The sequence below is a fragment of the Nomascus leucogenys genome, chromosome 8 (assembly GCF_006542625.1).
Source record: "Nomascus leucogenys isolate Asia chromosome 8, Asia_NLE_v1, whole genome shotgun sequence".
NCBI lineage: Eukaryota > Metazoa > Chordata > Mammalia > Primates > Hylobatidae > Nomascus > Nomascus leucogenys.
The window spans coordinates 35,932,569-35,945,036 of NC_044388.1; the positions used below are offsets into that span (position 1 = coordinate 35,932,569).

At 38.8% G+C, this 12,468-nt stretch overlaps 1 protein-coding gene across 2 annotated transcripts in view; it reads left to right on the forward strand.

Annotated features, from left to right (window-relative positions):
- The window catches only part of WRN (WRN RecQ like helicase), a 152,687-nt gene that overhangs the window by 43,000 nt on the left and 97,219 nt on the right, over nt 1-12,468 (forward strand). For both annotated transcript variants that reach the window (XM_003269548.3, XM_030817077.1), the window contains exons 8-9: nt 5,351-5,465; nt 10,037-10,466. In XM_003269548.3, coding sequence (XP_003269596.1) covers nt 5,351-5,465; nt 10,037-10,466 — 545 coding nt within the window. The remainder of the gene's footprint in view (nt 1-5,350; nt 5,466-10,036; nt 10,467-12,468) is intronic.

The following is a 12,468-nucleotide window of genomic DNA, read 5'->3' on the forward strand; positions in this document are numbered from 1 at the left end:
TTAGGGAGGCTGAGGTGGGTGGATCACCTGAGGTCAGGAGTTCGAGACCAGCCTGGCCAAAATGGTGCAACACCATCTATACTAAAAATACAAAAAATCAGCTGATTGTGGTGACGGGCACCTGTAATCCCAGCTACTTGGGAGGCTGAGGCAGGAGAATCGCTTTAATCTGGGAGGTGGAGGTTATAGTGAGCCGAGATCGCGCCATTGCACTCCAGCCTGCACAAGAGCGAGACTCTGTCTCAAAAAAAAAAAAAGTTAGCTAGCTGAAGAGTATAGGAAAGAATGGGTACAGGAAATTACAGGTGCCAAGTTACAGAGGTAAGAGAAATGATGGTATCTATAGGTAATTCAAAGTAGTTCAGTATAGTGAACATTGAATAGGGCTGGGCAGATGAAGGTGAAGCAGAAAAAGGAAAGCAGATGGGCCATGGTAAGGAGTTTATATCTCCTCCCAAGAGCAATCGAAGTGACTGAGAGTTTTAAACACAGCAGTGAAGTGAATTACATTAAAAAAATAAGAACTTGGGCTCTAGAATAAAAAATGGATGGTAGGAGGGAGGCAGGAGTCACCGTAGGAATATCTTTTGGGAGGCTGTGACAATAATCCAAGTGAGAAGTAATGGCAACTTGAGTGGGTTAATTGTGTTGAGAATGGAGAGAAGTTGACAGATTCAAAATTCATTTTTTTCCTTTTTTTGAGTCTCACTCTGTCACCCAGGCTGGAGTGCAGTGATGCGATCTTGGCTTACCACAGCTTCCACCTCCTGGGTTCAAGTGATTCTCCTGCCTCAGCCTCCTGAGTAACTGGGGTTACAGGTGCCTGCCACCACGCCCAGCTAATTTTTGTACGTTTAGTGGAGATGTGGTTTCGCCATTTTGGCCAGGCTGGTCTCGAACTCCTGGTCTCAAGTCTTCCGCCTACTTCAGCCTCCCAAAGTGCTAGAATTATAGGCATGAGCTACCACACCTGACCTCAAAATACATTTAGTAGAGCAAGCATGAGGCACTATGCCCAGCCTCAAAATACAATTAATAAACCAATGGAATTTGAGGTAATAATGAAAGACACATGTCAAGGATCATTCCTGTGTTGTTGGCATAAGCAACGGGTGAAAAGCATTGAGGAAGAGCAGGATTTTGGGATGCGTTGTCACACAGTTGATTTTAGGTATGTTAAGGGAGGGAGAGCTGTAAGACAGCAAAGTGGAGGTGGTGCAAGAATTAGTTGTGTTGGCTGTAGCGCAGAGGACAGTTTGAGTTAAGAGAGTTGGGACTGAGAATCCCCAGGAACTCTTAGTGTTGAACATTTGCGTGGAGAGGGGGACACCAAAGGAGTTGCCATAGACATCGAGGAAATTAGGAGGTGTGATGTGCAGAAAGCCAAGTGAAGAACATGTTTTAAGTAGGAGGATGCTATCAACTGTTTTAAATTCTGCTGAGAGTTTGAGAAACCGAGGACTTAGAATTCATCATTAGATTTGGCAATGCACTGATCATTTGTAATCTTTTAAACAATAGTTTTGCTGTTCTGGGTAGCATAGGAGTGTTTTGAGGAGTGGTCATTTGGAGCATATGCTATTCAAACAGAGAAGAGTCCACGGGCTTTGGTATCATGAAGGTCCTATAACCATAGCAAGAGAATGAGGTGGGTGGAAGTCATATTAACGTGAATAGAGGAGTAAGTTAGATCTGAGCAATTTGGAAACAGAGACAGGGTCTCATTATGTTGCCCAGCCTGGCTCAGACTCGTGGCCTCAAGCGATCCTCCTGCCTCAGCCTCCTGAATACCTTGGGTTTCAGGCCTCTGCATCTGGCTTGAAAACAACATTTTCTTAGAAGCTTGTTTTAGTTATTTTAGAAATAACTAAGGCATGTGTAAACAACTGTTCTAGAAGCTTAGTTTGGAAAGGGAACGTTTATTGATGCATATAACACTTATATGTTGGGTGCTTATGTGTCAGGCACTGTTAGAGTTGCTCAGGAAAATTTACAAACCAAGCAAACCATGCTGCTTCATTTCCTTTGGGTGAAGTGAGAGAGCCATGTGGTTAGCTGAAGGAAGAGCATAGCAGGATTAGAGGGAAGAAAGTGCAAAGCCTCCTAGGGTGATTGGCTGGCTCTTTTGGAGGAACAGTGCCTATAACTGAATGAAATGAGTGAGGGTAAGAGTGAGTGGCAGGAAATGAGGCTGGAAAAGGAGCTTGGGCCACATCACTTAGGGCCTTGTAGGCTGTGAATCTCACTTCATTTCTTATTAATGAAAATAAATACGATGATGGGTGATGGGAAACCCATAGAGGGTTTGGAGCAGAAGAATGATATAATTAAAATTTTATTTTAGAAAGATTTTTCTGGTTGTTGTAAGAGGAAAAATGTTTAGCCCCGGGGCATTTTGGCAGAGAGTTAGGAGGCTATTGTAACAGCCCAGGCAATAGACAATAATTGTTTGAATTAGGCGGGTAGCAATAGAAGTGATGAGAGGTGGTAGCTTCTGTAGGTATTTGGAAGATATATATTGTGAGGGATTTGCTGATGAATTCCCTGTAAGGGGTGAGATGTAAAGATTCATAGAACATTCAGATATTTTGGTCAGATCATCTGATGAATGGAAAGGTCAGTTATAGTGGACAGATTATGAGAAGAACAGGTTTGGGTGAGAAAACTTTAGATTTCAGTGTTGGATATCCTAAGTTTTAGATGATTATTGATATCCAAGAGAATATCTTAGTTGGAAATATGATCCCAAAGTTCAAGGTTGAGGTTGGAGATGTAATTCAGATCTGATGGTAGTTAAAGCAGTGAGACTGAATGAGATAAAATAGGGAGTGAATGAAATAAAGAATAGACGTGATATTGACCTCAAGGGCACACCAGCATTTAGAGGTTGGGAAGATGAGGAGAGGCAGCAAAGAGGACTGGGAGGGCCACTAATGAAGGAGGGAAGTACAGGAGGTGTTTAGTTCTGAAGCCACCTGAAGAAAATGTTTGAAATAGGAAGAAGTTGTCAGTTGCTTTAAATCATTCGGAGAGGTTGAGTGAGATGAGAGTCTAGAATTAACAGTTGGGTTCGATGGTGTAGAGGCCATCAGTAACCTTTATTTTCTTTTATTTTTTGAGATGGAGTCTTGCTCAGTCGCCCGGGCTGGAATGCAGTGGTGCGATCTCCGCTCACTGCAAGCTCTGCCTCCTGGGTTCACACCATTCTCCTGCCTCAGCCTCCCGAGTAGCTGGGACTACAGGCGCCCACCACCACGCCCGGCTAATTTTTTTTTTTTTTTGTATTTTTAGTAGAGATGGGGTTTCACCATGTTAGCCAGGATGGTCTTGATCTCCTGACCTCGTGATCCACCCGCCTCGGCCTCCCAAAGTGCTGGGATTACAGGCGTGAGCCACTGCACCCGGCTCATCAGTAACCTTTTCAAAAGCAGCTTTGCTCTACTGATTTGGATAAAAGCTTAGTTGCAGTTGGTTTGGGAGGAAATGGGAGCAGAAAATTTGAGAGAGTGAGTATAGACAACTCTTCCAAGGAATTTCGCTATAAATGGGAGTAGAGATCTGAAGACTGAATAATTAGCAAATTGAAAAGTGGGAAGACGAGGTAATTCTCATATTATTTCATTTTTCTTAGTGAAATAAGAGGTGAAGTTGTTCTCTGAGTAATAGGAGGGTCAAACAGGTGTTAGAAGTTCACAAAGGAAGAGGTTTGAAATAGTCATTTTGAGAGTGGGAAATGTAGAAGAATTAACAGTCATTGCTGAGGGTGCGTTTGAAATCTGTCATGAGTTTAAAATAACTTGTGTCATCATCGATGTGCTTTATTTTCAACTCTATTCAACTGCTTGGGTGTAGGCATCAGGTAGGTAAAAAAAAGTGGGTTTTATTACTAGTAGAGGTTTTGCCAGGTAATTACCATGGAGGGAGGGAAGAGCAAAGGAGTTGAGAGTCTATAGAGAAAAAGGAATGATTACTGTAATGTGGGTAAGAGAGGAATGGAAGGCTCAGTGGGGAGTGGGAGTAGGGATGGGATAGGTAAGGAAAAGGTGATAGGATCAATGGATTTGGTTCTGCAAGTGTCAAAGTATTGTTGGGGAAAGCATGCTGGAAGGAAAGATAGGGATGCTGGTGTTCTCAGGGTGGAAGGCTTACAGTTGAAGTCTGGAAGTGGTGATTTTGTTGGCAATTATAAGGTCAACGGTATGACTATGGAATTGAGTGGCTAAGGTCTGTTGAAGAAAAGATTGTCGGAAATGCAGGGGTCAAGGAACTGGCCTGTGGATGTTGAAGTCACTGGCAGTGATCACAGGAATAGTAGTGGAGGGAAAGTCAGTTAATAAATCAGGCACTAAGATCTCCAAGGGATGAAAGGATGCAGTTTGGAGATGACAAGATAACTGTAGTAATCAGGAATAGCAGGTTTTGTAGCTCTGTCTCATAGGTCTCAGAGGAGATAGGCTTTTGAAGGACAAGAGAAATGATGATGAATAAATTCTAAGCAAGCGAATTGTTTGGGAAAGCAGGGCAGGCTTTGTGCTGTTGATGGCAAATGATGTACCAGACAGGATGAAGTTGAGAATTTAGATCACTGATTAGAAAGGCTTACATTTTATTTTGGCCGGGGGTGGTAGCTCGTGCCTGTAATCCCAGCACTTTGGGAGGCCAAGGTGGGTGGATCCCTTGAGGCCAGAAGTTGGAGACCAGCCTGGCCACCATGGCGAAACACTGTCTCTACTAGAAATACAAAAAAAAGAAAAAAAAAATTAGCTGGTCGTGGTGGCACATGCCTGTAGTCCCAGCTACTCCGGGGGCTAGGGCATGAGAATAGCTTGAAGCCGGGAGGTGGAGGTTGCAGTGAGCCGAGATCACGCCACTGCACTCCAGCCTGGGCGACAGAGTGAGACTCTGTCTCAAAAAGAAAAAAAAAAGGAAGGGCTTACATTTTATTTTGGTGATGACTGGGAATGAAGGCAATGAGGGATGACTGTTGAAGGCTGTGCTTACTAAACAGTATTATTAAGTAGCAGCATACATGGTGTTAAACTGACTTCTGATTTTGCAATAGTACAGACGGGTTCAGATTCTCATTTCCACCTTCTCCTTCTGCCTAGGCGAATAACTGCTGGGTTATAATACATATGACTGCAGATCATTTGGAATTTACTTTAAATTTAAACAGTAAGAATTTGAAAGAGAGGGAAAGCGACTGAGGCAATTTGGGGATTGAATAAGGTCTTTTTGTTGGAATTCATTTAAGGAAATAAAATGAAAATTTGAGCCCTAATATTATTTAATGAAGTAGTATCTCTGCTTTGTGGTTTGAAAATTAATATTGATGTTTTTTTTCCCCCAGAGGAAGAAATCCTACTTAGTGACATGAACAAACAGTTGACTTCAATCTCTGAGGAAGTGATGGATCTGGCTAAGCATCTTCCTGATGCTTTCAGTAAATTGGAAAACCCACAGAGGTTAAATATTACCGTTTTTTTTTTTTTTAACTTAAATCAATTCTGTTTTTTTTTATCACATTTTCCTATATGTAAAGAATACTAGTCATTAAGGCTGACTCATAGAAATTTGCTTGAATACACACACACAGACTGATGTATAAATTTGAGAAATATCTTTCCAGTTGTTGAATAGTGAATCCAAAGGTTTAAGCCTTTTCTGTCTGCTTTGTAGGATGTTTTATGAAACAAAGGAATAGAAATTGTATTCATATTACACATTTTGAAATTATATCTATATTATATTTTTGGTCAAAGCAAAATAAATTATACATTAAGGAAAATATTTAAGATTCAAAGTTGTCATTTTCTTTCTGTTAATGAGTATCTTTGATTTAATAACATTTATAGTTTGGTCACTTGAAATCTATAGTGACCAAAAGCAACTTCATACTTAGTAGCCTCATTTCTGTTATTATCTGATTATTACTTAAGAATTCTACTTAATTAATAGATTATTGGAACAAAAGGCATTCCAATTTTAGAGATTCTTTTATAGTTAAAGCACTAGGTAACTTAAAAAATTTGGATCAAATGTTATACAGATTAATAGACCTTGGAATACAGGGGCTATGTCTTTTTGGAATCAGACCTTGTCCTGGCCTTAATTGCAGGATGACTTCCTTATTAAATCTCTAAAAGCAGGAATGCTCTGGAATAATGAACAATTAGAATGTGGTAATGTAATTTTGGGCCAAAAAATACTTTGTAGAAATGTGAAGTTCTTACTTGGAATAGAAAGAATTCTGACTCGAAAAAATGCAGTTAATGTATGCTTTTCTGGATAAGATTTGTGATGGATTTTGATTGAGATTTAAAACCCTGATATATAAATTTAGCTTTTTTGTCAAAGTAAGTTGCCCCCCTAGAATTTGTTTTGGTAATTTTTAATGCAAACTTGGAGAATTTCTGAAAGATGTAACTTTCATTTTTTTGAGACGGCGTCTCGCTCTGTTGCCCAGGCTGGAGTGTATTGACATGATCTCGGCTCACTGCAAGCTCCACCTCCCAGGTTGACACCGTTCTCCTGCCTCAGCCTCCTGAGTAGTTGGGACTACCGGCGCCTGCCACCCCATCTGGCTAATTTTTTTTTATTTTTAGTAGAGACGGGGTTTCACCGTGTTAGTCAGGACCGTGGTCTTGATCTCCTCACCTCGTGATCTGCCCGCCTCAGCCTCCCAAAGTGCTGGGATTACAGGCGTTAGCCACCGCGCCCGGCCTGAAAGATATAACTTTAAAATGGGGAAGGATACTAGTAAAGCCATTTCTTACTCATTTATACATTTTTCCCTCCATGAAATTAGAGCAGTCACCTTTTACATGACTTTTTCATGCATTTCAGATTTTTGTACTAGCAATTAAAATATCTACTGGATGTAAATCACATATGCTTAATGCTTTGCTTCCTAATATCTATTGAAGTCAATTAAAATATAGAGACAGATCTTTAAATTGAAAATGTTTTATTTGGGAAGCAAGAATTAAATTTGGGGCATATACACAGACTGGGTATCTTTGGTATCTCTGAAGAACAAAGAGAAGTTTGGAGGTTATAGAAAAAGGAAAATATGACATTGTTTTTCCAGAAAGTTCTTTGGCACTAGTAAATTTTGGGGAGTTGGAAGCTCTGATTGGTTAGTGACTGTGGTGGGTAAAACTAGTCTTAGAGTTGCAACAGGTTGTTTCAGTATCTATTAGATAAAACGGGTTTTAGGTTACAATAGGCAGTTTCAGCAGCTAGGCTCACAGAAAATTACATTCTTAGAGTAATGTTATGTGCCTTGAGTGCTTTTTTCCCCTTGGCCCTTGACCCTGATTTAGTTGGGTATGACACGAATTATCAGTTTATGTAATTACTTTTTACATATTGAAGCTACATAGGTTTTCTTAAAACTTGGAAATGGGAAATACTGGGTCTTGTGAAGTTTTAGTGTGAAAACAATAACTATCTCTTATTTCATGCTCTTTGTAACAAGTCTACAGTAATATCTAATGTATCTAGATGACACCTCGGAACCAGGAGGGAACAAAAAAGACCTCTGAGCAGTCAAAATAATGCTATAAGCATGTATTCCAGCTTACTTTCTGCATTTCCAGTGGAGTGCAGGAGGCCACATTTTGTTCATAGATCCAGTTTGACAAGCTTGGGTACTGACTTAAAGTAAAAATGGTGTAAATAAGTAATGATATGCACATGACAGTAGGTGGAAGTGACAGCTGACAATCTGAAAGAGTGGACAAAACTATAAAAATCAGAACTAAGAACTCTTAAAATAGAGTGGTTTGAAGTTTGTTACAGAAGGGAGCAGCGTTATGCTTCAGTGGACTCTGAAGGTATTGGCAGTGTATAGTACTGCTTAGTCATCGATTTAAATTCAGTATATATCTCTTCTATTGCTGTCATGTACTTGACATTCTGCTGGGTGCTAAGGCTGTCTGCAGGCTACTAATATGCATAATAACAATCCTGAAAAAGAAGGAAAAGTACACTGTGCCTTACTGAAGAAGGCAGGACAGCCTTTGGTACTTGTTAGAGTAAATATTAGTTATCTTACATAAGGCATGTTATATTCCCTGATGTCAGGGCCTGATAAATGAGCCCTTACACTCTTGATAGTCAATCTGTGCCACTGTTGCTGTGTTTGTATGTTACACCATTTCCTGTCCATGTAACAATTAAACTGAATCACATATCTGTTCCTACTAAACTATTTGCATATAATTTTAAAATTTCAGTGGCTGTATATAAAGCTAAAAGTTCTTTATAAGATTTATAGAATTTTAGACTTTTTAAATTAGATAACATTAGTGTGTTTTTAGTTTTTGAATTTAATTTTGCTCTTGATTTTGTTTGTGTTAATGTAGACTTTTCTACTTAAGCTTGAGCCCAACTTTGGAGTGGTGTTTTCGGTGATGGAAGTAACTGGAAATAACTCATGAAAGCACTTAGTATTTTTGATAGGTTATTCCCATGAAAGATCAAATTTTTACTTGAGTCATTAATATAAAATTTTAAAAGGCATGTCAGATTTTATGAAGCATTGATTTTAAAGATATAAATATTAGAAGACCTAAACAAAATCACTAAAGAGTAAAACATGTCCTTGCCTATCATACTCCCTTCACTTTCACTAATTTCTGCTTTTTTGAAGTACTTTAATAAGCTCTACAACAAACAGACAAGATATTGTGCCTCATTTTACACTCGTAGTGGTTTTCCATTCCAACTAACTAGGTTGGGTTATAATATAGTCGTTTAAACTTACTTAGTTAAAATGTTATACATTAGCAACTGCAATTAAGGAGCTAAGAAATTCAGCTCATATTTATTTATATGCATCGTATCCATATTTTCTCACTTGTTATATTTGCCTACTGATGGGAAATTGATTTTTTTCTGTTCCAAAAATGTAGAGTTTCGAGATTTTTGGAGATGCAAAACAGCATCATTTTCAAATTAGAGCACAGACACGCTTACTTGTTGCAGTTGGGACTAGTAATTGATCAGTGAAGTGAAAAAATTAGGCAAAACGGTATCATCAAAATTTTCTTTCTTTTTTTGTTTTGAGATGGAGTATTGCTCTTGTCACCCAGGCTGGAGTGCAATGGCATGATCTCAGCTCACTGGGACCTCCACCTATGGGATTCAAGTGATTCTCCTGCCTCAGCCTCCTGAGTAGCTGAGATTACAGGCGCGTGCCACTACGTCCAGCTAATTTTTGTATTTTTAGTAGAGACATGGTTTTGCCATGTTGGCCAGACTGGTCTCGAACTCCTGACGTCAAGTGATTCACCCGCCTCAGCCTCCCAAAGTGCTGGGATTACAGGCGTGAGCCACTGCACCCGCCCCAAATTTTCTTTTAACTTAAAATGTTAATGTTTGTTTGTACCAATCTTTTTGTGTATGTCAAGGCTTTTTCATTATATACAGGCCAGCTCTTTGGAATTCTGCATAGTGTTTCTTGTTTAAACCATACCTATAATGTACCATCTACAATTTCCAATTCTTTAAGACAGTGAAAAATTAAGACACTTGAAGCAATCTGAGTGCAGAGTCCTAGGCATTATAATTTCCCTTGAGACTTTTAGGGTTCTTTTATCACAGTTTATCAAACACCTTTTTTTTTTTTTAAACAAAAAAGAAATTTACAAAATCTTTCCATGTATTCAACTTTTATTTAATGAAATAGGGTGTTTTTTTTTTGGTGGTCATGTATCATCAACTTACTTTACATTTAATTAAATTAATCAACAAAAAACATATAGTTGGCATAAACAAATTTGGGACCAAGCACTACTGACTCTTAGTAATCATACAAGTCCACTGTTGGTGCAGAAGTGCCTTGATGCTAGAGAGTAGCCTGCAAGCTGTAATTATATATGGGCATTAGGGAATGAAGAACAGCCTTAATACTATTGAGCTTTTAAGTGAAGGTCAGCTTAGAAAACTTTTACTTGTTAAAAAGCTTCACAATTTGTCCTTGTAGTTAATGCAATTAAAGTTGAATTAATCCTTCTTAATTTTTTTTTAGGGTTTCTATCTTACTAAAGGATATTTCAGAAAATCTGTATTCACTGAGGAAAATGATAATTGGGTCTACTAACCTTGAGACTGAACTGAGGCCCAGCAATAACTTAAACTTATTATCTTCTGAAGATTCAACTACTGGGGGAGTACAACAGAAACAAATTAGAGAACATAAAGTTTTAATTAACGTTGAAGATGAAACGTGGGACCCAACACTTGATCATTTAGCTAAACATGATGGAGAAGATGTACTTGGAAATAAAGTGGAACGAAAAGAAGATGGATTTGAAGATGGAGTAGATGACAATAAATTGAAAGAGAATACGGAAAGAGCTTGTTTGATGTCGTTAGATATTACAGAACATGAGCTCCAAATTTTGGAACAGCAGGCTCAGGAAGAGTATCTTAGTGATACTGCTTATAAATCTACTGAGGTACTAAATAAAGAGGAAGCACATTTTTAGTTATTCGTAGGGTCTGGCTGACTTTATTTCTGTAAAGGGGCAGATAGTAAATATTTTAGGCTTTGTGGGTCATACAGTCTCTGTTGCAGTTACTCAGTTCTGCTGTTGTAGCGTGAAAGCAGCCGCAGACAAATGTAAACAAATGTGCCTGTCTGTGTTTCAATAAAACTTTATCTACAAAAACATAGTAGGCCACATTTGGCTTGTGAGCCGTAGTTTGCTGTTCCTGACTTAGTATGATATGCAGCATTGTGTAGTGGAAAGATTTTATAGTGTCAGCACACATTTGTTTGCTATTTTATAATTTCGTATGCTTTTTTCATAATAGATATCTCTGCTTTTGTGGATTCTCTTCATATCTACTAGTGTTTACTCTTCTGACTTTGATTTTTGGGGGTGTATTTTATTTCTTTATACAGAATATTTTTCTTTTTTCTTTTTTCTTTTGAGACAGGGTCTTGCTCTGTCACCCCAGCTGGAGTGCAGAGGTGCGATCTTGGCTCCTTGCAGCCTTCAACTCCTGGGCTTAAGCGATCCTCTCACCTCAGCCTCCCTAGTAGCTGGGACCACAGGCCTGCACCACTACACTCAGCTAATTTTTGTATTTTTTATAGAGATGGGGTTTCGCTCTTTTGCCCAGACTGGTCTCCAACTCCTGGACTCAAGTGATCCACCTCCCAAAGTGTTAGAATTATAGGTGTGAGTCACTGTGCCTGGCCCAGAATTGCTTCACTTGCTCGTGTGAGAGGGTTTCTAATAAACTCCTGATGCTTTTGCTTGACACTATAGTTTTATTGTCATCTCAGAGTCAGATTTTTTCTTTAATTTCTTCATTAAATTAATTTATTGATTTCTCATTTGTTTTGCATTAGTTTACAAAATTACTTAAGATGCCTATGTTCTCTGAAATTTTATATTTTATTTCACGATAAATAAGTTTTTTAAAAAAATTAGATTTGACCATTTAATTAGAGTTATTTCCCCATCACTTTTCTAATGGCAACAATAATTTTAGCATTTGAGCAATTCTCTATATTTTGGTAACTATTAGTAATCACTTCTATCAGTATATACATGCATTTCATTTTAAAATGGTTTTCAAAATATTCTCATACCAACCATTCATAAAGGATTTTCCCCTTCTGGGAAATATCAGTTTTTGCTAACATCTGCATTTCCCTTTGATTTTCTAGGAATTTCTTATTAGGTATACACTTTAGGTGATATGTTTCATATAATATTATAGGATTATCAGGATTTCATCATTTTTTTTTTTCTTTTTTTTTGAGACAGAGTCTTGCTCTGTTGCCCAGGCTGGAGTGCAGTGGCATGATCTCGGCTCACTGTAAGCTCTGCCTCCCGGGTTCACGCCATTCTCCTGCCTCAGCCTCCCAAGTAGCTGGGACTACAGGCAGCCGCCACCACGCCTGGCTAATTTTTGTATTTTTTAGTAGAAACGGAGTTTCACTGTGTTAGCCAGGATGGTCTCGATCTCCTGACCTCGTGATTTTTTTTTTTTTTTTTTTTTTTTTTGAGATGGAATCTATCTCTGTTACCCAAGCTGGAGTGCGGTGGTGCAGTCTTGGCTCACTGCAACCTCTGCCTCCCTGGTTCAAGGGATTCTCCTACCTCAGCCTCCTGAGTCGCTGGGATTACAGGTGCCCGCCACCACACCTGGCTAATTTTTGTATTTTTAGTAGAGACGGGGTTTCACCATGTCGGCCATGCTGATCTCGAACTCCTGACCTCAAGGGATCCGCCTGCCTTGGCCTCCCAAAGTGCTGGGATTACAGGTGTGAGCTACTGCACCTGGCTTTGGATTTCGTGATTTGACTGACATCTTTTACACCAATTATTGCCATTTTTTATTGGGTACTAATTATTAGTATTGTTTTCTTTATTCGTTAAATAAGAAGTAAAAGAACTTTTAAAAAATAAAATAACTTTTTTTCCTAGTAAAAAGCTTATTTTC